The 25,189-nt window shown below is 36.4% G+C and overlaps 1 protein-coding gene across 3 annotated transcripts in view; it reads left to right on the top strand.

Moving 5' to 3' along the window:
• The window catches only part of ANO3 (anoctamin 3), a 420,829-nt gene that overhangs the window by 271,488 nt on the left and 124,152 nt on the right, over positions 1-25,189 (top strand). For all 3 annotated transcript variants that reach the window (XM_060606231.3, XM_060606232.3, XM_060606233.3), the window contains one exon: positions 19,369-19,527. In XM_060606231.3, coding sequence (XP_060462214.1) covers positions 19,369-19,527 — 159 coding nt within the window. The remainder of the gene's footprint in view (positions 1-19,368; positions 19,528-25,189) is intronic.

Genomic DNA, 25,189 nt, shown 5'->3' with positions numbered 1-25,189 from the left:
ATACTGCAGCCACGGAATAGAGATGCAGCTTTTACATGGTAGGAAGGACACAAGTTAACCCAGCTCTGGACCTGAGATCAGTAATGTCAGTCTTTAAAATTCATGTGTCTCTGTCCTGACCTCCTGTCTTCCTACTCCATCCTCCCACTCCTCAGTGACTGTAAATCCCAGTCTGAATGTCAGATGCTCCAGGCACTGCTACTTGGTTTCCTCACGGCATTTCATTTTTCCCTTTCCACCATCAAAACTCAAACCACCTTTTCTCAAGTCTTTCTCTTGAGCAATGAAAATAATAAACCCAGATTAGATCTAATTTAAGCAAAGCATTAGTGGCTTGTTACAGCTACATGTTTGCCAAAGTATGGTTTTTAAAATAATTTTTTTATTATTTTTATTTTAAAAAATTTTTTTATTACATTTATTTTTGAGAGGCAGAGAAAGACAGTGAGTGAGTCGGGGAGGGGCAGAGAGAGAGGGAGACACAAAATCCAAAGTAAGCTCCAGGCTCTGAGCTGTCAGCACAGAGCCCGATGCAGGACTTAAACTCAGGAACCGTGAGATCATAAATTGAGCCGAAGTCAGACACTCAACTGACCAAGCCACCCAGGCGCCCCTAAAATAATTTTTTTAAATGTTTGTTTATTTATTTTTGGGAGAGACAGGCAGTGAGTGAGGGAGGGACAGAAAGAGAGAAGGAGAGACAGAGAATCCCAAGGAAGCTCCTTTCTGTCAACACAGAGCCCTATGTGGGGCTCTAACTCAGAAACCATGAAGTCATGACCTGAGCCAAAATCAAGAGCCAGACGCTTCTGACTGAGCCATCCAGGCACCTCTAAAATAATTTTTAAACTCCATCACAATGACTTGAACATTTTTAATAGATATGACTTTATTTTAATGTTAGAAAAAAATATAACCAGTGCATTCAACTTGTTAATTTTAGGTTAATATTATTTTGACAAAGACTATTTTTAAAGAAAAAGTGTAATCTAAAAAAAAATAATGCGTTGTCTGTGGCTCTGTCCAAAAATAGAGATATATGATTAATGTTTGAGAAACAATGCCATATTGTATCTTGTCTAATCACTTCTCTGATGACAGTTACCATTCACCTAGAAACTAGGGTCCTCTTATTAGTTATTTTATACACTTTGGCCACCGTCTTCACAATCTTCAGGGAAATAGACCACCTTATTATTACCACTTTATGAATGAAGATGCTGAAACCTTAATGGGGTTTTTGGGCACAGTGACATGAGATAAGAAGCATAAGCAGGTCTTCATCTCTGGTGCTCCAACTATAAGTCATACTATCTTCGCAAAATTAAAGACTTAGAAACGTCTTCAGTGCCCTCTGTTTTAAACATAGGCCATTGGTGTGCATTAGTTTTTCATAGTCTCCAAAAAGGCAAGATCAGTAGGGGGGAAAGAAATGTTCCATACCTTCACTCATGTCCATTTTTAAAACAAATTCATATGACTACCTTGTTAGATTAGCTATAGGGTTTCCAAAGTGCTTGGAGGCTTTGCTCTTATGAGGTTCAGCTTATTTCTGTCAAGGCCTGCCAAGGGAGCTGAGTTTACAGAGGCAGGTGTCCCTAGAACTGGGAGTATTGTGAGATTGCCTGGTCCAGAAGTTCTCAGCCTGCCTGGTGTCATAGAGCTCTAAGGGGGCTCACACATGAGCCCAGGGCATCTACGAAGTGTCTGAAATTATATGCATAATTGTACAAATATGTAAGTATGTGTATTTTTCTCAAAATACTGCCTATTACCAAGGAGGGGTTTAAAACCACTAGTTTTGTCTTGATCTGCCCTCTACAACCTAGGAAACCAAACTACCAACATTGGAGAAGCCTATACAAGTACAAATAGCCAGGACCGTTATCTTAAATGACCCTCATGGGGACCTCGGAGAGTTCATCTTTCTCCCTCTCTCCTTATAAATATCTAACTTACAGCAGCAAGAGTAACTCTGAAACTGGAAAGAACTAAGCTCATGGTATAAAATGGGCATTAATATTCGATGATAAATTTTCAATGCCAGCTTTCCAAAGTTTCCAACATGACCTGATTTATTTTTACTCACTAGATTATTTGTAGCCAATGTGATAAGGCCGTCTGCTTTATGATGTTAGCAAAATTAGTTGTCTGATAATCTGTCTTCTGCTTGTTGGGTCTCAAGAGATCCTTGTCGTGTTGATATAGATTTTAAGGAGAAGGAAAGAGAAACAATGGACTGCTAGGTCATGAAAAATAATTTTCTGCAAATGTAAGGAACACAAATCTCATCTATTCTGCAAGAGCCAATACATTTCTCATTAGATCAAATCCATCTAGGTGTGAAGGTTCTGGGTGATTTTATCCTCTGCCTTCATAATGTATGTAATTAATGATAAACACTGAATAATTCAGAATAGTTTGCTTCAGAGCATTATGTGAGTTTTCCTAATTTCCACTTATGGTCAAGGACACTAATGATGATACTAACCATTTATTCAGTGCCAGAAAAATTGATACCCTGATCAGAAGGTCTGCCATTTCAAGTTAAACATTCAAGTGAAACAGTAGCCTTTGACCAGGGTAATGTTCTGGGCCACTCTGATGGTTCAGAGAGATTGTTTTACCCGTGCTATATTTTGACTTGACTTTTATTTTGCATTTGCAAAACTGCAAGTGAATTCAACCCCCTTGTATAATTGGACTTTTCTGTGTTGTGCTTCCCATTTGTTTTAGGCATCTGTTATGCCTTTCATCTGTTATGAATCCAGAGCCAAAAGAAAGGAATGTTTTAATATTTCAGATGTGTTTACTACTGATGTGTCCTAAAAATATCTTGGACACACTAAGTTGTTTGGTTTTTTCACCTTTGTACCCATAGTGACTGCACACAGAAAAGTGCTAATACAAAAGCCAACCAACATGTCCTTGAGAGTAGAAGTGACTAAGTGCTCGGATATGCGCCTTACCTCTCCATTTCTGATTTCTATTCTGTTCTGAACTTGACCCAGCAATTCCTCACTACCTTGTGAATTCTTTGATCCTTTTTAAGGTTTTTGCTTTGCATGTGTGCTTGTTTTTGTGGGAAAGGTTGATCCCCCAGACTAGAAATAGTGCAGCATTTTAAAGAATATTTCCATTGGGCTTGTGAGATTACCAATATTTTAAATCATTTCCCTAAACACATGTTGGAAATCATCAGGTGCCCCTTTATTATGAATATTCTTGTTTTGTTTTGAGAGCTCTGTAAGGAAGAATATAGCATTCATGATAGCAAGCAATGCATTGATGTTACTGATTTTTTTCAAACCCTTTACAATAAAATGGAGTTTGATTTTGTTTTTCATTTAAAATTTGATCTGGGGACTCCTGAGTAGCTCAGTCGGTTAAGCACCCAACTCTTGATTTTGGTTCAGGTCATGATCTCAAGGTCCTGAGATTGAGCCAGCATTTGGCTCTGCACTGGAAGTGGAGGCTGCTTAAGATTCTCTCTCTCTCTTCCTCTGCCCCTCTTCCACTCTCCTGCCTCTTGTGTAATCCCTCTCTCAATGAATGAATGAATGAATGAATGAATGAATAAATAAAAATAAAATTAGATCTTTTAGTCAAAATCTTCATTCTCATACTTTCAGTAAATTCTTCAGTGGTTTTTGCTTCTGTTTTTTAATTTCCAACTGATGGCTGGCAGAGTGCAGAATAACTTCAGGCTGGATTTAAGTAGAGTTTATGTGTTAAGTTGTCGTAGGTGGCTGACATGAGACGGACAGTGTTCGCATCTCTTCAGCATGTGAGCTCTGAGGTGATCATTTGTTTCTAGTGATGCCCCCTGAGACCTGTGTTATATAACAAATATTCAGCCAAGTACATTCTGAAGCTCTCATTGGCTTTATATTCATCTATTCATGAATTGAGCAGCTTCCCCTTTAGCAAGTAGAGGGGAGCTGCAGAGGGCTACAGAAAAGGAAAGGTTTTTAAAGGTAGAGAAGGAATGGAGAAAAGGAAAATTATTAACAAAGAATCCACTGTTTTAGGCAAGGTCACCCTCCCAAGGGGAATAAAAGGAGCTATCAATAAATTGCCTTGTGTTGACCAGGAAAACCCCATGTTAACTGGCTAAAGGTTAATTCCTGAGGTGGGTAAAATAGCAGTTAATAAGGTAATAAGTCTTGGTTTACTGACTTGGCAACTTAACCTAAGTTATGCCATTTTGAGCCTATGGTTTTCTTTAAAGAGACCTCATAGAATTCCTTCTGAACCACCAATGATCAAATATGTTCAGTTTAATATCTCTGATAAGGTAATTTTACCATATTTCATTTTTTAAAAATCATAATGTAGGCACAAGTGTAGTTTACTGAAGGGGGTATGTAGCTTAGTGACCATGATTAAAATTGGAGTTTTATAAGTTTAAAGGTTTTTGATTATAGTTACTATAGGGTGGGCCATTTTATGTGTCACAGAATGTTTTTTTCCTTTTTAATGTTTATTTATTTTGAGAGAGATTTAGAGCATAAATTGGGGAGGGGCAGAGAGAGAGGGAGAGAGAGAATCCTAAGCACTCTCTGAGCTGTTGGTACATAGCCCAATGTGAGCCTTGAACCCACAAACCATGAGATCATGACCTGAGCCTAAATCAAGAGTCAGACACTCAACTGACTGAACCAGCCAGGCACCCCTGTTGCAGAGTGTTTCATGCATTTAATTCTTAAAATACTCATGCCAGGTTATTATTGTCCCCGTTACACAGATGAGGAAACTGAAGCTTGAGTTATAAGTAAGATTTTAATTGCTAAGCAAATATATAATCCCAGATTGTTGATTTCAAGTGTCAACAGCAATGTTGATCTTTTGAATCACTATTTTATGAATATTTCAGGCGTATTGAAATTTGTATTATTAGACTATATTTAGCTATGTCCAATACTGAGCTTTACTGGATCTGAATTGCTTGCCATGTTTGTTTCAGAATAAATTATTACAGACAGAATTGAAGACTCCCATGTAACACTGCCTGATCCTTTTCCCCAATTTGTGTCAGTATAACCACTCTTCTAATTTTGCTGATTAGCTTTCTTATAGTTTTATACATTTACTATACGTGATATATCCTTAGACAGTATTGAATATTGTTTTTCAGATTTTTAAACTGTGAAGAAATATGTAATGTATTTTGTTCTGCTTTTTTGAAATTTCAACAGCTCCTCTCTTGTTTAATGCCTATTAATAGCATCACTTTTTTTTCCCTGTTGTATTATTTATCTTTTCTTATTGATTTAGAGGAGTTATTAATATATCCTGGAGACTAATCCTTTATTTGTTGTGTTCATGAAAAATATCTTCTAATTAAAGCTTACCACAGTCTCTACTATCTTTTAATGTACAAAGGTTTTATTTGAATGTAGTCCAATTAATCAGTTTCACCTTCTTACCAGCCAAAAGTTTTTAGTCATGGTAAAAACAAACACATGAACAAAACTGCTTGTCTACTACAATCATCAAAATAGCCTCCTCCATTTTATTCTAAAAGTTTTAAAATTTTGCTTTTCATATTTGTCTTTAAATTCTTTAGTTTTTCTTATTTGTATATGGTATCTTTCCAAGAAAATAGCTGACTTTTTCAGTGCCAGTAAATGACTCGTCTACCCTATCCAAGAGTAGTATATAGATATGTAATTTCATCTCAGTTCTGTATATGTAGGTCTTTTTCTGGGATATCTATTTTTCTCTTATATTGCTTATTCCTTCATGAACATCCTGCTGCCTTAATCACTATAGAATTGTAATAAATATTTGCATTTTGAAGGACAAGCCCATGTACCTAGTTCTTTTTCAAGATTTTCCTATCAAAGGCACTTTGATATTCCATATAGTGGAAGGATTAGTTTGTTATGTTGCATACATTTACACAAAACTATGTTGAAATCTTCAACTAAATGATATCAACTTATAGTGAATGTGAGATAATGGGCATTTTCACAATATTCAGTCTTGCTTTTTTTTTTGTTTTTTTTTTTTTTTCAACGTTTTTCATTTATTTTTGGGACAGAGAGAGACAGAGCATGATCGGGGGAGGGGCAGAGAGAGAGGGAGACACAGAATCCGAAACAGGCTCCAGGCTCCGAGCCATCAGCCCAGAGCCCGACGCGGGGCTCGAACTCACGGACCGCGAGATCGTGACCTGGCTGAAGTGGGACGCCCAACCGACTGCGCCACCCAGGCGCCCCTTCAGTCTTGCTTTTAAATGTAACACAGGCAAATTTATGCATCATTTTCTTTTTGAATCCTATTTAAGAATTATTCACCTCCTGTGAATTCCTATGTCAGCTTCTAGAAGGTATATATATTCTTGTTCATTTTACTATCAATAATTCATCTGTAATTGATTTTTAGAACTTCATTGAGAAAAAATTCATGTACCATACATTCATTGCCCATTTAAACTGTCCAGTTTGGTGATTTTTAATATATTCATAGGGTTGTGCAGCCATCACCATAATATCCATTTAAAATATTTTTTTTAAAGATGAAAACCTATACCCCCCAAAAATCTGTACCCATTAGCAATTACTTTCCATTCCACCCACTCCTCCAACCCTAGGAAATGATTAATCTATATTCTGTATTTATTTGTCTAGTATAGAATTTCATATAAATGGAATCATGTAATATATGGTCTCTTGTGACTAGCTTTCGTCACTTTGTGTATTTTTTTAATTAAAAAAATTTTTTTAATGTTTATCATTTATTTTTTGAGAGAGATACAGAGAGTGAGTGGGGAGGGGCAGAGAGAGAGGGAGACACAGAATCCAAAGCAGGCTCCAGGCTCTGAGCTGTCAGCACAAAGCCTGATGCGGGGCTTGAACTGTGAGATCATGACCTGAGCCAACGTCAGACGCTTAACCGACTGAGCCACCCAGGTGCCCCTTTACTTTGTATAATATTATATTATGTTGTAGGTTCTTCTATGTTGTAGCATGTATCACTATTTAATTCATTTTTAATGCCAAATAATATTCCATTTTATGGACAATATCACATTTTATTTATGTATTTATCAAGCAGACATTAAATTGCTTTGTTTTTACTATTATGAATAATGCTGCTGTGAATATTTATGTACAAGTTTTTGTGTGGATGTATCCTCCTGGGTGTGAAATTGATGATTTGGTAGCTCTATGTCCAACATTAAGAGTAATTGCCAAACTGTTTTCCAAAGCTTCTTCACGATTTTACATCCCCACTAGTGATATACAAGGGTTCCAATTTCTCCATAATCTTGCCAATACTGTTTTAATGTTTGTTGTTTTGATTGTAGCCATCATAATGGATGAGAAATGGTTTTTCATTGTGGTTTTGATTTCTATTCCCCTATTTCTTCATTTCCCCCTATTTCTTCATTTTGTTGAAAGCTGTCAAATGTGCCTGTTGGCCTTTTTTAAAATCTTCTTTGAAGAAATCTATATCAAGATTCTTTACCCATTTTTAACTGGATTATTTGTGTTTTTAATGTTGAGTTATTAATATATTGTGAATACAAGTCCCTTTTCAGATAGCTTTTTAAAAAATATTATTTCCATTCTGTGGTTTGCTTTTTCACTTTCTTAATGGCATATTTTTTTGGAACACAAAGGTGTTTAATTTTGATATAGTCCTGTCTTTTTTTTTTTCTTTCTTTCTTTCTTTCATCACTCTGCTATTGGTGTTGTATTTAAGAAATCATTACCTAACTCAGGGTCCCCCCATATTGATACATATGTTTTAATCTAATAATTGTACAGTTTTCCTTGTTACACTTAGGTTTATGATGATCCATTTTGAGCTAACTTTTGTGTATGGTTTAAGATAGGGATCCAACCTCTTTTGCAAATGGACATGCAGTTGTTCAGGCACCATTTGTTGAAAAGGCCATTTTTCCCCCATTGAATTTCCTTGGCAGTTGTTGAAAGTCAATTGACCATAAATTTATGGGTTTATTTCTGAACTAGAACTTATGTTTGAATACAGTCTAAAGTACGATAATTTTATTACATGGTTATCTAATTTATCTAAATCAGCATTGCTTACTGAAGCATAGGTATCTTCACTTTCTTTTCTAACTTTATTGAATTCTATTTCTTTAGCTTATTAGTTATTTAGAAGTTTTATTTTTAAATTTATCAGTGTTTTTGTCCACTATTTTTGTTTTTTTGTTTTTTGGGTTTTTTTAATTGATTTCTACATCTTTACCCAGAGCAGCCACACTATTGACTTGCCAGCATGTGTTATGGTTTTCTACTTTTTTTCCTACCTTGAAGCTAGAGTTATACATATTTTCCTGCTAATTCCTCTGGAATTTCAATAAGCATACATTTTATTTTATCTATAACTTCTAGGTGTTTTATGACATAAGGGTTTTGAAATTATGTTGTTGGCCATATTGCTGGAATCACAACCTTGATTTTCTGGTTTTGTGCCCTACTTCTAAAACTTGGTGCTAGGTTTTTACTGGTGGTACTTTACATCTCTTCATTTTCTCCTTTAGACATTATTGCAAGGGTCAAAAAGAGTGCCATCTTCTAAAGTATGGGCTTTGTGTTCCAGTTGATTTGTGAAATTTGATAACCTTGAGTTAGATTGGAGACCGCTTTTCATTTTGGAGTAAGAGAAGACCTATCTCTTATTTTCTCCTTCACGTTGTCAAACATGCTTACTCAGGTAAAATAGGTCTCAGTTTTCATTTACAGTTTTTTCTGAAAAGACCTTTGAAGCACTTTAAGGAGTGAATTAAGCTGCCAGATATTTATGTATCATTCTGCACAGAAATTAAAACCCTAGCCAAAGTTTGTTGAAAAAACTTTAGGGGTCTTAGAAAATAGCTTCTTGGAGAAATATTTGGGGAAAAGAAAACTGTCATGGAATGTCAGAGCCATAAACGCCCTTTATCTGTTTGTTAGAGCACCCCTCCTTGATTCATGGTAGGGAATTGAGAGAGGAAACGCCAATTGTCTGAAGCCACAGCAGTAAGGATAGAAGTATGAATAAACCCAAATTCTTTTCTTTTCTTCCTTTTTTCCTTTTTAGTGTCCTCTGTTGTGACATTTTCCAAACCGATATGTTATTCCCCCGGTTATTCTATTGAGGAGTTTGGTGAGTGAGACTATAAGCCTTCCTTCTCTCATACACTATTTCATGATTTCTTTCTTTTTATTTTTTAATGTTTGTTTATTTTTGAGAGAGAGAGTGTGTGTGTGAGAGAGAAGGAAAAGCAGAGAGAGTGGGGGACAGAGGATCCCAAGGGGACTCTGCACAGACAACAGAGAGCTAGATGCAGGGCTTGAACTCAGGAACCATGAGATCATAACCTGAGCCGAAGTTGGACGCTCAACCAACTGAGACCCTCATGATTTCTTTTTAAAGTCAACTTTTAATCATTTAAATAAGTTCTTTAATTTTTATCTAATTTATATAGTGTCCCTTGTGATTTCTTTTTAAAGTCAACTTTTAATCTTTTAAATAATTTCTTTAATTTTTATCTAATTTATCCATCTTACTTTGACAGACTCTAGGATGGTCTCAATGATCTCTGCCTCCTGGTACTCATACTCTTGCATAATCCTCTTCCCTATGACTTTCTTCTAAACACTAGAATAAAGCAGAGGTGGTGAGGTATCACGTCTTTGATTATGTTACATTACATAAAACTCTGTCTGGCTTTCAGACTCACTCTGGAGACTCTTCTTTTTGGTTTCCTGAACTAATTGCCATGTTGGGAATACCCAAATGTCAAAGAACAGTAGGAAGCTTCAAGGGGCTGAGGTTGGCCTCCAGCTAACAGCCAGCACAAGGAAATGAATTCTGCGAAGGTTCTGAGTTATCTTGGAAGTGGATTCTCCCTAGTCAGGCCTTAAGATAAGAGTAAAGCCCCACTGACACCTTGCTTGAAGCTTTGTGTGGTGTAAGCAAAGGACCCAGCTAAGCTCTGCCTGAACACCTGATCCATGGGAATGTATGATAATATATCTGCATTGTTCTAAGCTCCTAAGTTTGTGGTAATTTTTTTTTTTTAAAATGGTGTAGCCACTCTGGAAAACAGTATGGAGTTTCTTCAAAAAATTAAAAATAGAACTACCCTATGACTCAGCAATTGCACTACTAGGAATTTACCCAAAGGATACAAAAATGCTGATTCGAAGGGGCACATGCGTCCCAGTGTTCCAGGGGCACATGCGTCCCAACGATATCAACAATAGCTAATTTATGAAAAGAGCCCAAATGTCTATCAACTGATGAATGGATAAAGCAGTTATGGTACATATATAAAATGGAATACTACTCAGAAATGAAAAAGAATGAAATCTTGCCATTTACAACAACATGGATGGAACTGGAGGCTATTATGCTAAACAAAACAAGTCAATCAGAGAAAGACAGATGTGTAATTTCACTCATATATGCAATTTAAAAATCACAACAGATGAACATAAGGGAAGAGAAGGAAAAATAAGATAAAAACAGAGAGGGAGGCAAACCATAAAAAACTCTTAAGTACAGAGAGCAAACTGAGAGTTGCTTGAAGGGGGTGGGTGTGTGGGAGAGTGGGTTAAATAGGTGATGGGCATTAAGGAGGGCACTTTTCTGGATGAGCGTTGGGTGTTTATCTAAGAGATGAATCACTGGGTTCTATTCCTGAAGCCAAGGCTACATTGTATGTTAACTAATTTGAAAAAAAAAAAAACAAAACAAAACAGTTTATTTTGAGAGAGAGCGGGAGAGCACAAGTGGGGAAGGGGCAGAGAGAGAGAAAAAACCCCAAGCAGCCTCCACACTGTTAACACAGAGCATGATGTGGGGCTTGATCTCATGAACTGAGAAATCATGGCCTGAGCCAACATCAAGAGCCAGACACTTAATCGACTGAGCCACCCAGGCACCTCTGTGGTAATTTTGTGCAACAATAGATAACTAATACATAAAATATGGTATTCTGATACATAAAAATCCAGCCTTATCGGTGAATGCTTGGTGTATCATTAATGAAGCAAACTGGAAATTCTTTATCTAGCTAAAATACCCAGCAGGTGCTTGTCAGCAGGCCAGGCAAATATAATCAACAATATGCTCTGACTGACTGAAACAGATTCGAAGTTTTGAGTAAATTATTTTTGCATAATTCATAAGCATTAATTGAATCGATTCAATAAAAATTAAGCCAGCAAGATGCTCTATCAACACAATTCCAAGTATTTAGCTTGACAAAAATTACAATGACCTAATCTCATGAGTCTCTTTACTTTAAGAAGCTATGTTTCCTAAGAAAAACTTTTTTTTTATACTTTCCTGGATACACAGAGGGATCCCTCTTTACAATTTCGTCTCTCTCCTCTATATTCCAACTTAATAACATCACATAATAATAATAGTAATAAGAAGAAGCATGTCTGTAATATTTTCATTCTTTTTAATGTTTATTTATTTTGACACAGAGGGAGAGAACACATTGTGAGAGAGAACGAGGGGAGGGGCAGAGAGAGAAAGGAAGAGAGAGAATCCCAAGCAGGCTACATGCTGTCAGCTCAGAGCCCAGTGCAGAGCTTGATCTCCCAGACCGTGAGGTCATGACCTGAACTGAATTCAAGAGTCAGATGCCTAACCGACTGAGCCACCCAGACGTCCCAACATGTCTGTAATATTCTAAATAAATTTGACTCCTGTCATTTATGCATCATTGCATTTAACATGCATTTATTGAGTGCCCTATGTGTACACTCAATGATAAGATGTTAAAACGGACAAGAGACCGTCTTGTGTGCACATTGCCATACTTAATTTTCACTTCACAACAACTGTATGAACTACTGATATTTATACCCTCTTTTATAGCAAAAAAAAAAATTTGACTGCTATCTATAACTTGAATCTTATTTCCTATCTTCAAATCCCATTTTTCTTTTTATTCACTAAAAGGAAAGGGCCTGCTTCTCTTTTAATAATGTGAAATGGCCTTTATTTATGTTCTCCCAAGGCACCAAACTTTTTTTGCACCTTAATTTTATTGCATCTTGTATTAATTTCTTTACTATACCTGCCTTACAGGATATAATCTCATTCTGCTTTGTTTATTACTATATTTTCAGACCACATGTTCATTTAGTATTGCTGGGAAATGACAATAAGAGATACAAGGTAGTTTGTAAGGTTTATGACACTTAACTTAGTCTTTTAAAAAACTTTTAAAATTATTTTTTTTAACGTTGATTCATTTTTGAGAGACAGAGAGAGACAGAGCATGAGTGGGGAAGGGGTAGAGAGAGAGGGAGACACAGAATCTGAAGCAGGCTCCAGGCCCCAGGCTCCAAGCTGGCAGCACAGAGCCCGATGTGGGGCTTGAACCCACAAACTGCGAGATGATGACCTGAGCTGAAGTCAGACGCTCAACCAACTGAGCCACCCAGGCGCCCCTAAAATTACTTTATTTTTTAGAACAGTTGTAGGTTCACAGAAAAATTGAGCAGAAAGTCACAGATTTCCCATATAGCCTTGCCTCCACACATTTAGCCTGTCCCATTATCAACATCCCCTACCAGAGTGGTACCTTTATTATAGTTTACAAACCTGCATTAACACATCATAATCACCCATAGCTTACAACAGGGTTCACTCTGCTGCTGTACATTCTGTGCATTAGGACAAGTGCATAATGACATGTATCCATCACTATGGTATCACGGAGAGTGATTTCACTGCCCTGAGGATACTCTGTGCTCTGCCTCTCATCCCTCTCTCTCCCCTATCCTTGGCAACCGCTGATTTTTTGCTGTCTTCATAGTCTTGCCTTTTCCAGAATGCCATTAGTTAGAATCACACAGTATGTAGACTTCTCAGATCTCCTTCTTTCACTCGGCCATGCAATCACCTTTGAAGCTGAAAAAAAACGTTATATGATTTAAAAACAAATCACCAAACTTTGGATGCTATGAAGTCACCCAGCAACAGGAAGAGCAGGCATTCTTTAGTCCTACACATTCCCAAGTGTCTCTCTTTGCCTAAAAGTCTTTCTGGAAGAGTGAAATTCGAGAAGTAGACCTAGCTTGAGATTGGAGTATGGTCTGGAATGTCTGTAGTATGCTTTGTTATTGTTCAGTTTCTGTTGTGTATATATATGCCCTTTGGAAGCTACAAAGGGCAAATGGCTTTGTCCCACCTCTCATGTATCCTGGGGGCAGGTGAGGCTGCACAATCCATCTGTGCCTGCCTCTAGGTCAGGGTAAGGGGCAGTGGCTTACTCCCTTCCCTGAAAGAGAAGAGGCTCTGCCCTGCTTCTCCAAAACCTCATTCCTTCATCCGGGGGTTACACAGAGCCACACAGCTTACACACCCAGTTGGTGTCAAGGAAAAGGGAGACAAAGGGAATTGCTATGGAAATCCCAGATGGGATAACGTGCTCTTTGGCTACCACAGGACCTTTGCATCTGCCTCAATCTCAGCATCTGTGAAATGGGGGGAAAACAGTACTTATATCAGTTTTTGTGAGCATGAAATGTGTAAACATATGCAAAGTGTGTAGAACAGTGCTTGGTTTCTGTTCAGCTCATGTTAGTGTTATTTCTTTAAATACTAATTTATTAGTTATTATTTTTTTAAAAAAGCAGTTTTCTCTACCAGGTGTAGTAGGAGCTAGAATACAATCTACCATCTGATAAGGATACCCCAGAGTCACTGATTTAGAGAATATTTGTATTTCTTTTGTTAAACTTTATTTTAATGTTTATTTACTTTTTTTGGAAGGGGGAAGGGCAGAGAGAGAGGAAGACACAGAGTCTGAAGCAGACTCTGGGCTCTGAGCCGTCAGCACAGAAAATATTTGTATTTCTTTTTATTTCTTTTATTACTTTTAATTATTTTTTTAACGTTTATTTCTGAGAGAAAGAGAGACAGAGCATGAGTGGGGGAGAGGCAGAGAGAAAGAGAGAGAGAGAGACAGACAGACAGACAGACAGAATCCGAAGTAGTCTCCAGGCTCTGAGCTGTCAGCACAGAGCCCAACCTGGTGCTAGAACCCACAAACCTCAAGAACATGACCCAAGCCAAAGTCGGAGGCTTAACCAACTGAGCCACCCAGATGCCCCTAATATTTGTATTTCTAAAGATGATGTGGACTAGCAAGAGGGTTGACATTCTGTTGAGTAGGCAATAAGCCTGGCCAGATTCTTATCCACAGTGAAAGCCACTGTATAGCATTGAAGTCTGATTTTTTTGGTATTCCTATGACTCATAATTAAAGATTATTTGCATAGGAAAGTTTGCATAGTAATTACATTTCTGACATGTTTTAAGTTAAGCGAGGTGCATTAAAAGATATATGTATTAATATACTTTTTATCCCCAAGGACACTTAGAAAATTAAAGCATTCTTCTCCTGTTAAGTATCATTTTAAAATGGAAAATTTTTATGACAGAAAAGCCAGAATTAGTATTAATTCAGCAGCACTTAGTAAATTTCTACTCACATGCAGGATTTCTTCTGACCTACAGTGCATGGTGTATTTTCTGTTAGTTTATTTTAACAGAGATTGCTTTTATTGTTGTAAGTATGTGACTTTCTTGACAAAACTGTTTCTCATTTGTCTGGAACTGAAAAAAAAAGATTAAAACCTCTTCTTTTCTGTATAATAAGTAAGGCCAACAATAAGAGCTATTGTGAGCAATGGCTTTAACTGTGAAATGAATCGTAGTTACATACTGAGGCTATTTGGATTTTTCTCTAATTAAGGAGGGTAAAGCCGGAACTTCTGAGTAAAATATGGCATCAGACTATTGACATCTAGACTGTCATTTCCCAATTTCCCATCAATGATTGCCAAAAAAGGATACAGAAATGCAAAATCAAACGCCACTGCTGAAACCCAATGAAAAAGATTTTCATTATTTGAAGATTTGGTAGGAAAAGATGAAACACAAGTGTGAAACACAGTCATTTGGCCTGAAGACAGCCTGATGGGTCCCCAAATGACAGTGGAGAGTTGGGCTAACCTGGCCCATCATTGGTCCTCAACGTTGGGCTGCCGGAGCCACACAGCCAAGGAAACTAAGCATCCACTGCCCTTCTCAACAATGGCAATCTTGTGAGCAAGCCAGAGTCCTGCCTGCTCCCACTGCCTTGCCCATCCGTGCCTCTCTCTCTCCCTCTCCCTCTCCCTCTCCCTCTCCCTCTCCCTCTCCCTCTCCCTCTCCCTCTCCCTCTCTCTCAATCCAAACAGAATCAGAAATAGCCAGTAGAAGGACATGGCAGTAATTGGTTGCATTCTAAATAGCAGAATTTGGATAAAAAGACTGTTACAGGTGGGAGCAGGTACTGGCTCCCATGCATACTGTACTGTCTTATGCCAGAGTATAGCAAACTAAGTCAATTTTTAAAGCATAGACCAGGACTTTGTAATCAAGAAGAGTCCATCTGTACAGAGACATGTTCCATGAAATCTTGAAAGACACCAGAAAAGGCATCTTACAAGACACCTGGGGTGGCTCAGTCAGTTCAGCGTCCAACTTTGGCTCAGGTCAGGATCTCATAGTTGGTGAGTTTGAGCCCTGCGTCCGTCTCTGTGCTGACAGCTCAGAACCTGGAACCTGCTTTGGATTCTGTGTCTCCCTCTCTCTCTGTTCCTCCCCTGCTCACACTCTGTCTACCTCTCTCTGAAAAATAATGATTCAAGAAAAAATTTTTGAAGACACCATAAATTGAAATAAAGCCTGTATACAACAAACTTCGTGCTAAGTTAAGATTGGCATACTGCTAAGGTTGAAAACAAACTTTTCCTGGGAATCAGCAATTTTGTCCTAGGTACATACTGACAGAAATGTATGCACACATCTATTGCAAGGTATACACATGAATGTTTATTAAAAATAGGCAAGACTGGAAATGAATAGCCCAAATACTCATCATTAGTAGAAAGCAAAAATAAAGTTCATTGTTTTTTTAATCTTTATTTATTTTGAGAGAAAGAAAGAGAGGGAGCATACAAATTTTATCTTATTTTTTGTGACAAGAACTGACTTTTTTGATCTCACAAGGTCAGACAACGTTGAGACTGCTATCTGTGCATTATCTCATTTAGTCACAACAATAATCTTATACTGTTGATAATATTATATTTGCTTAAAAGCTGTGGGAACTGACGCTGAGCAGTGAGATTAAGTAACATGTCTACGAACACAGTTAATTAAAACACCAGTCTGTCTAATGCAGAAATCAGTACCTTAACCAGTGTATCATACTGCATCTTACTAACTCAAGTGTATGGTTAACATGTAATCAGTCAGCAATCACTTACAGATTAATGACCTGACCTAATTTTATATCTGCCTGACAGAGGACTGTGGTAAACTCCCCAAGATAACAGGACCGTTAGTGGCTACTGGCACCTGTTAATAAGTCTTCCTCTGGTACACCTGGGGATTCTTCAACTCTATTCCTGCACATATTAGATAACATTGTAACTAAACAATTACATTCCTGCACATATTCCTGCACATATCAGATAACATTGTAACTAAACAATTACATGCCTACTACTCCCCAGACAGGATAAAATCCCTAAAAGTCTTTTGTGTCCTCTTATTTTTATCCCTCGAGTTTAACACAGTACATAGCACACAATAGGTGTTTGATGAATGCTTGTTAGATTGAAAAGAATAAATTCTGGAAAACATATGCAGGTCACAAATTTTATTTTACCATAATTTTATTTGAAAAATTCTCAAAAATGTGTTTTCATGCAAATAGGCAGACTTCTATTGCTGTTTTGCAAATGTGCTAAAATCTTTGCAAAGTGTTCTTTCTCCACGTGAGCCATAACATGCATATTTTTGGGATACTCTTTAGGAAGACCAGCTTTGCTGAAAGTACCTGAGCTTTATGGTTTGCAATGCATTACATAATTAAGTTGTTTTCAACACTGTTGAAAGATAAGGTACCTGATGGATGATCAGCATCCCAGGTTCTCTGAGCAAAACTAGTTTTATTCTATCTTCTGGGAATAATAAACATGAAAACTCTGTTTCTAAATTAAATTCATTCTGCATTGTAATTGGAAAGCATTTCACTATTCCAGGTAACTTAAGAGAGGAGTCTTGATTTCATGTTCAAACAACCCTTATGATTTCAAACAATTAAAGAAGTTGTTCTTTTGGTGACTAAACACAATGATATATAATAAATTTCCTGCCAGTTCTGCTTTTAAGCAACAGATTTGAGCAGGTTAATCAGCATCTTGGTTAATGGGTGCCATATATGTATTAAAATAAAATATAAACTCATAACCTTAAAATTTTATAGAGCCTGTACAATGTTTTTTTAAGCATAATTCAGGAGATATTTCCAAATCTCACCATACTTCTGTATTACCATTTTGATAGCTATTTTTCGTTCTGCCTGGTAAAACTCATCTAATAATTTAGAATTCATAAAATAATTAGACAATAAATTAGAATTCTAGTTAATGTAGTTTGATTGTGAACACATTTTTCAGAAACAAAAAAGTTGTGAATAATGCCTAAGGTCACTTATTGTGAAAGAAAATGGCAGTTTTTTAATGGTAAAACAGCTGTTTCTCTGGGAGAGTTTAGCATTTGTTTTGCTTAGACTTAGAACAATGGGTAACAATAACTATCAGAGTTCCACTTTCAGTCTATGCTGCTCTTAAAATATGAAGAGCACATAAAATTGATTAAATACTATCTTGTCCCCTCACACTTTTCCTACCAACCCATCATTTACTTCCAGGTCTTCTCACTGAAGGACTCTTGCCTTCACCTAGGATTAAATATGTTTTTAATATCATAAAAATCAGAAGACACTAAATAATTAATGAACTGGAGGTCCACCTGGGTGGCTCAGTCAGTCAAACGTCTCAGTCTTGATTTTGGCTCAGGTCATGGTCTCAAGGTTCATGAGTTCAAGCCCCCATCCGTCTCTGTGCTGACAGTGCAAACAAAGCCCGCTTGGGATGTTCTCTCTCTCCCTCCCTCTCTGCTCTTCCCCTGCTCATTCTCTCTCTCTATCTCTCTCTCAAAATAAATAAACATTAAAATTTTTTTAAATAATCAACTGGAGAGGGTGGTATACTTTATGCAAAAGAAAATGAAGAAGGAAATTTGTATATGATTTTATTTTAGCCCAGTCCTTGTTGAAATTACCATGAAGATGTCTGGAGGCAGTGGATGGTAGGTATAAAACAAAGGGCACACCATGGCTATCAGTTCTGCTGTAATTTTGTGATTATTTATCTTAACCTGTTTTAATTTGATTTGTTGTAAATACTGGAGGTGAGAGGAGGAGATGTGTCAATATGATCTCTTCTTGGTTTTCTATTCTTGAGGTCAGCCTTACCTGGACACACAGGATTATGGATGTTGCCTTCCTTTCTTCCTCCCACAAATATGTATTGATGCCCACTCTGTATCTGATTTGGGGTGAGATGTCTGGAATAATCTGAGACAAAACAGTAAACAATCCTTGATCAGGCAGATGGTAAACAAAAGATAATAAACGGTTTCGTGTCATATAACATGTTAGGAGTTAGTAAGTGTGAAGGAACTTGAAGGGTCTTGAGGAGAGCAGTTAAATGCTGTAATTTATGATGTGGAGGATCACTCAGGTGTCTCAACTATCATGCAAGGTGTATCTTGCAAGGCAGGCATTTGGTGGAAAATTGCCAGTCTATAAAAAAAAGCTTGGGCGAATGGGCAGAGCAAGGTGAGGGCCATACAGCAGTCTTGATGAGCAAGTGATTAAGCTTGATAAGTAAGCTGTCTTAGTTGGATCACAGTTTTATATCCACTGGACAAGTATCTCTGGAGCAAGCAGCTCAGGAATTATTTTTCAGTTTAGTGTTGTTGAACAGAGCTTTAGAAAATTATACCTATCTGAATATTATTTAATATTGGAAATTATGTTGGCTTCAGTACTTATGTTAAGACTTAATGTCTTAATTTTTGCAATGGGAGTTGTAAGTATTAAAAAAGATCAAACATGTAAGGCACTTATGTCTGAGCCTGATGTTGAATAAATAAATACTCAGCATATGCTAGCTGATATTATTTTTACAGGACCTTACTAAATAAAACTTACTATATGCATTTCGATGCCAGCGTCAGAGAACCCAGGGTCTGGTATCAGACTGCCTAATTTCAAATTCTGGAACATCGCTTGCTAACTTGTCTCCTATTACAGACTTCAGACTTTCTTTAATCAACTTTCCCATATCTCATAACTGGAATGTAAAAACACATTTTTGCTTTTGGAATGCCAGTGTCCAAACCAAAGTGACTGAGACCAAAACGGTGTGTTTGTCTAGCCTACACTATTAACAGTCATTGCTTTGTTTGCAGAATGACATGAATTACATAGCATCCAGTGGACTTCTATTCAAAGATGGCAAAAAACGGATTGATTACATCCTGGTGTATAGAAAGTCAAATATACAATATGACAAAAGAAACACATTTGAAAAGAACCTCAGAGCCGAAGGCCTGATGTTGGAAAAGGAGGTAGGTGCTTTGATAACACTACTCGTGTGGTAAAATATGCTGGAAGAGATATAATCTCATATGTTTTAATATGGGAAGTGTATACCACATGGCTTTATAAAATATATAGTTATTTTCTCCCACATAAAAGAAATACATATGTACAGTCCCACTTAAATATGTATTCCTTTTTTACTTATACATTTCCGTAAATTTAAATATTTTTCAAAGGGCATAACTATTTTTACAGTTTTAAAAATTGAAGAAGGAATAATTATACCTATATAAAGTGTAGAAAACCCTATGAAAATAAAAATGTTAAAAGAAAAGAGTGCCAAGCTGTTAATGTCTGGGTTTCAATATTGGAATGAATGATTTGCTTCGCAATCCTTTTTTTTTTTAATGCTTTTATTTTTTTTTTCAGACTTTATTTTTTAGGGTAGTTTTAGATCACAGAAAAATTGAGAGGAAGGTACAGAGATGTCCCATATAGCTCCTGCCCCCATACACCATCTCCCATTATCAACATCTCCCACCAGAGTGGTGCATTTGTTATAATTGATGAACCTACATAGACTCCTTATTGTCATCCGGAATCCATAGTTTACATTAGTGTTTGCTCTTGATGTTGTACATTATGTGGGTTTGGGAAAATGTAACATGTATCCACCCTATAGAATTATGCAAAGTATTTTTACTGCCCTAAAAATCCCATGTGTTCTGCCTATACATCTCTCTGCCACCCTATTCATTCGCCTGTATAAGGGCATCTTGGTTGCTTCCAAGTTTGGGTAATTATGAATAAAGCTGCTTTAAACATCCTAGTGCAGGTTTGTGCATGGACAGAAATTTTCAACTTTGAGTAAATATCAAGGAGTGGATTGCTGGATCATATGCTAAGAGTATGTTCATTTTTGCAAGAAACCTTCATAATGTCTTCCCAAATGGCTATACCATTTTGCACTCCCACCAGCAATAAATGAGAGGTCCTGTTGTCCAATTCCTCACGAGCATTTGCTGTTGTCAGTATTCTGGATATTGGCCATTCTAATGGGTGTCTAGTGGTAAGCTCATTTTTTTATTTGCATGTTCCTGACGGTGTATGAAGTAGAGCATCTTTTAATATGCTTATTTGACATCTATATATCTTTCTTGGTGAGGTGTATGTTAAGACTTTTGGCTTATTTTTAAATTGAGTTGTTTGTTTTCTTATTGTTGAGTTTTAAGAGTTATTTGTATATTTTGGAATAACAGTTCTTCATCAGATGTGTCTTTTGCAAGTATTTTCTCAGTTTGTTGCTTGTTTTTAAAAAATTTTTTTAACGTTTATTTATTTTTTGAGACAGAGCATGAACGGGGGAGGGGCAGAGAGAGAGGGAGACACAGAATCAGAAGCAGGCTCCAGGCTCTGAGCCATCAGCCCAGAGCCAGACGCAGGGCTCAAACTCACGGACCGCGAGATCATGACCTGAGCTGAAGTCGGACGCTTAACCGACTGAGCCACCCAGGCGCCCCAGTTTGTTGCTTGTTTTATCATTTCCTTTGACATTGTCTTTCACAGAGTAGAAGCTCACTAGTTATTTTTTTATAGTTATTAATTGATCTTCAAATGTTGAACCAGCCTTGCATACTTAGGATAGATCCCAATTGGTTGTGGTATATAGTTCTTTTTATACATTGTTGGGTTCTATTTCCTAATATTTTGTTGAAGAATTTTGCATGTATGTTCATGAAAGATATTAGCCTGTAGTTTTTTGTTTTGTTTTGTTTTTGTTTTTGTTTTGTTTTTGTCTTTTTTTCTTGGAGTGCCTTTGTATTTTGGTAATAGTGCTGGCCTCATAGAATGAGTTAGGAAGTTTCCCCTCTACTTCTATACTCTGAAAAAGATTGTAGAAAATTGGCACAGTTTCTTCCTTAGATGTTTGGTAGAAATCATCAGTGTACCCATCAGAGCCTGGTGCTTTCCATTTGGGAAAGTTATTAGTTAATGATTCAGTTTATTTAATAGATACACATCTATTCAGGTTGTGTATTGTTTGCATGTGAGTTTTGGCAGATTGTGTCTTTAAATAAATTGGCTCATTTCATCTAGGCTGTCAAATGTGAGCAAAGAGTTAACCATAGTATTCCTTTATTAATCTTTTAGCTATAGCGCAGTCCCCTCTTTCATTTCTGATATGGATGATTTGTGTCTTCTCTCTATTTTTCTTACTAGGCTGACTAGAGGCTTATTGATTTCCTGATCTATTCAAAGAACCAAACATTTCATCAATTTTTTTCTGTTGTTTTTTCTGTTTTCAATTTTATTGATTTATGAAAGAATTCTATTTTATTGAAATATTGTTGACCATATGTTATAGTATGCTCTTATTCTTTTCTTCTGTTTACTTTGGATTTAAGTCGCTCTTTCTTTTTTTAGTTTCTTAAAATGAAAACTTAGATGATTAACTTTAAACCTTTCTTTTTTTTTAATATATGCAGTTAATGCTATAAATTTACCCCTAATCACAGCTTTCACTATACTTAAAGTTTACATAAGTTAAACTTTGATAAATTATGTTTTTATTTTCATGTAGTAGAAAATTATTTTCCTCTCTGGAGCTTTCATATTTGTCCTATGTGTCATTTGTAAGAATGTCATTTAATCTGCATATATTTTGGGAATTTCCAGTTATCTTTCTGTTATTGGTTTCTAGCTTAATTCCACTGTGGTCTGAGAGCAGACACTGGATGGTTTCTCTTCTTTTAAATTTGTTAAGATGTGTTTTATGGCCCAGAATAATTAATCTTCTTGAATGGTTCATGTGAGTTTGAGAAAAATGTACATTCTCTTGCTGTTGGATAAAGGAATCTATAGATGTCAATTACAATTATAGATGTCAATTACAGCAATAGTTGATTGATGGTGTTATTGAGTTCAACTATTTCCTTACTGGTCTTCTGCCTGTTGGATCTGTGTATTTCTGATACAGAAATGTTGAAGTCTCCACCTGTGATAGTAATTCATTTGTTTCTCCCTTCAGTTCCGTCAGTTTTTGCCTCACATAATCTGGCATTCTTATCTGGTACATACACGTTAAGGATGGTTGTGTCTTCTCGGAGAACTGGCTCCTTTATCGCTATGTGATGCCCTTCTTTATCCCTGACAACTTTTCTTTCCTTGAATGCTTTTCTTAAGTGTTCTTTAAAGGATGTTGTATTTTTCTAGTGAAACAATAAAACTACTAATGGTTACTAGAAAAAAATGGAAAATAGAAAGGAGGTAAAAGCCTATTTTTCATACTCCTATTATCAAAAAAAAAAAAAACCTCTTGCTATTTTAGTTAAACTTCTAAGGTCTTAAAAAACACATATTAAATACATATTTATCACGTTACAGAATGAAAACATCTTAATGTGAAAACTGAAAGTAAAAAAAAAGTGCAAAATAAAAAGCCAAAGTTCACATCTACTATCGCCCAAATCATATTCTTTTATTTTTTAGTAGCTTTGTTAATGTCTTGATTTTATTTTGCTGGGTGTCCTAAGTATATTTTCTAGATATATACAAATATGCATATATTTTTTAGAAAATTTAGTCATGATATGCATTATATTCTACTACTCAATTCTGTTATTTAACAATATATTATGAATATCTTAAATTGCCTTTATATTTAGATACAACTCATCTCTTTTACTAGGTGTATAGTATTACATCTTGGGGATTTAGTCAACCATTCCCCTATTCAGAGAAAAAAAATTTTTTTTAATTTTTTTTACATTTATTTATTTTTGAGAGACAGAGAGAGACAGAGCACTAGTGGGGGAGGGGCAGAGAGAGACTGAGACACAGAATCTGAAGCAGACCCCAGGCTCTTAGATGTCAGCACCAGGCCTGACGCAGGGCTCGAACTGTGAGATCATGACCTGAGCTAAAGTTGGACGCTTAACCAACTGAGCCACCCAGGCGCCCCAAGAAAAACTTTAAATTACATGTTTGAGGGACTCCTAATTTACTACAAGTGGGATTTAACTACTTTTCTAGAAAATTAGATGGACAAGGTGAAAAAATTTTGATAATTTCTTTGGTTAAATATCTAGATAATTTGCTAATAAGTGTTATCAATGGAATAGAATGCTCACTGTTACTTAGACGTGATATTGGAGCCCCCGCTCTTTTTTTCCACAGGACTGCTTCTGTGATTAGACTTCTAAGAAACACATTAGGAAATACTGAACTATAACTTGAGATGGATCTAGAGAACTGATATGTTTATTAGCAATTTTTAATATATATAAAATAACAGTACCTTGACTCTTTACAAGGTAAGGATTTATTCACACGCTGCCTAGTGTTACAAAATTGGGCAAGTTGACTTCTGGTCTCAATTTCTATTGATTCCTTTAGTTCTGTTTCCCTTTTTATGTCTCTTCTGGGAATTTTAACCCAGAATATCCATATCAGTGGACTAATTCAATCAATAAGTACTTATTACCAAAGTCTTATGAACTCAGTCTTGTAATAAGATTTTATTCTCCTGTGATTTCTCGTCCATACAAACAATCATTTCCTCATCTATTCCAAGAGCAATTTATGCATACATTCTATTATAATATTGATAGTTACTTTGCTCACATATCTCCAATTATTTATCAATTCAACAAATAATTGTGACAGGTACTATGCAAGCTACTAGGGATCTAATGAGTAAAGTAGACCTTGTCCCTGCCTTCACTGAACTTTCAGTCTACATGTGAGTCTGTCGTGACAATTGTGTAATTATGAAAGAGGTATGACTTGGCTCAGTCTCCAGCTAGTTTTCTTGGCAGTAAGTCCAGATTCTCTTCTGAGTCTTCCTCTCCCTGTTCCTCCACCATTTTCTTAGCAATAATACAGGATGTTATTCATCCAAACGGAGTCCTGTTCTGCTTTTAAAGGGCAGTCCATTCACCCTTGAGTTCTAACTCTTTAGTCGCTGCCAAGAGATTTTTTTTTTTTAATTTTTAAATTTTTTGTTTTTATTTTTGTTTGGTCTAGATTGGCTCTCAGCAAGACAGTGTTTCTATGTGTACTGTTATTGCTGGGCTGACTTTTTAATTTTTTTTTTTATTCTGGGTTCCACAATTGCAGCTCTTTTAGTTCATATTTATAGGTTTGGGATTTAGTTCCCATGATTCAATAAAGGATCATGACAGATGATCAGGAAGTATATTCATTCTCATCTGCACATTTCATTGAAATCAACCATCTCCACAAACTATAGCCATTGTGTTGAGCACAAATTACCAGTCTCTGCTTCCTTTTTCTTCCCACTTACCTCCACTAAGGTAAATGACTTTTTTTCCCCCTGACAATGGAAAGTGTTAAGGCTACCCTAGTTCTCCAGAATAGAGGTTAATTGTTTTGAAACAGAATTGGGGGATTTGTATGTCTTCCTTCCAAAAAGGGCCTAAAAGCACTATGAAATGTAATTCAATACTCTCAAAGTAACTCTGCCTACCCAAGCAAGGGAAAATGCTGTAAATTAAAAAAAAAGAAAAGAAAAGAAAAGAAAAGAAAAGAAAAGAAAAGAAAATCTTGTTACACTCTTTCCACTTGACCAGTATTTGCATAGCTAAGGATACTACCATAAATTGATTTGCATAATAAAGCTGTTATTATTGAAAGATGACTTTCAATATCTACTTATGGATACAATGT

The sequence above is a fragment of the Panthera onca genome, chromosome D1, assembly GCF_046562875.1.
Source record: "Panthera onca isolate mPanOnc1 chromosome D1, mPanOnc1 haplotype 2, whole genome shotgun sequence".
NCBI lineage: Eukaryota > Metazoa > Chordata > Mammalia > Carnivora > Felidae > Panthera > Panthera onca.
The sequence above is the reverse complement of the archived record's forward strand: the minus strand, read 5'-3'. Positions and strand labels throughout refer to the sequence as shown.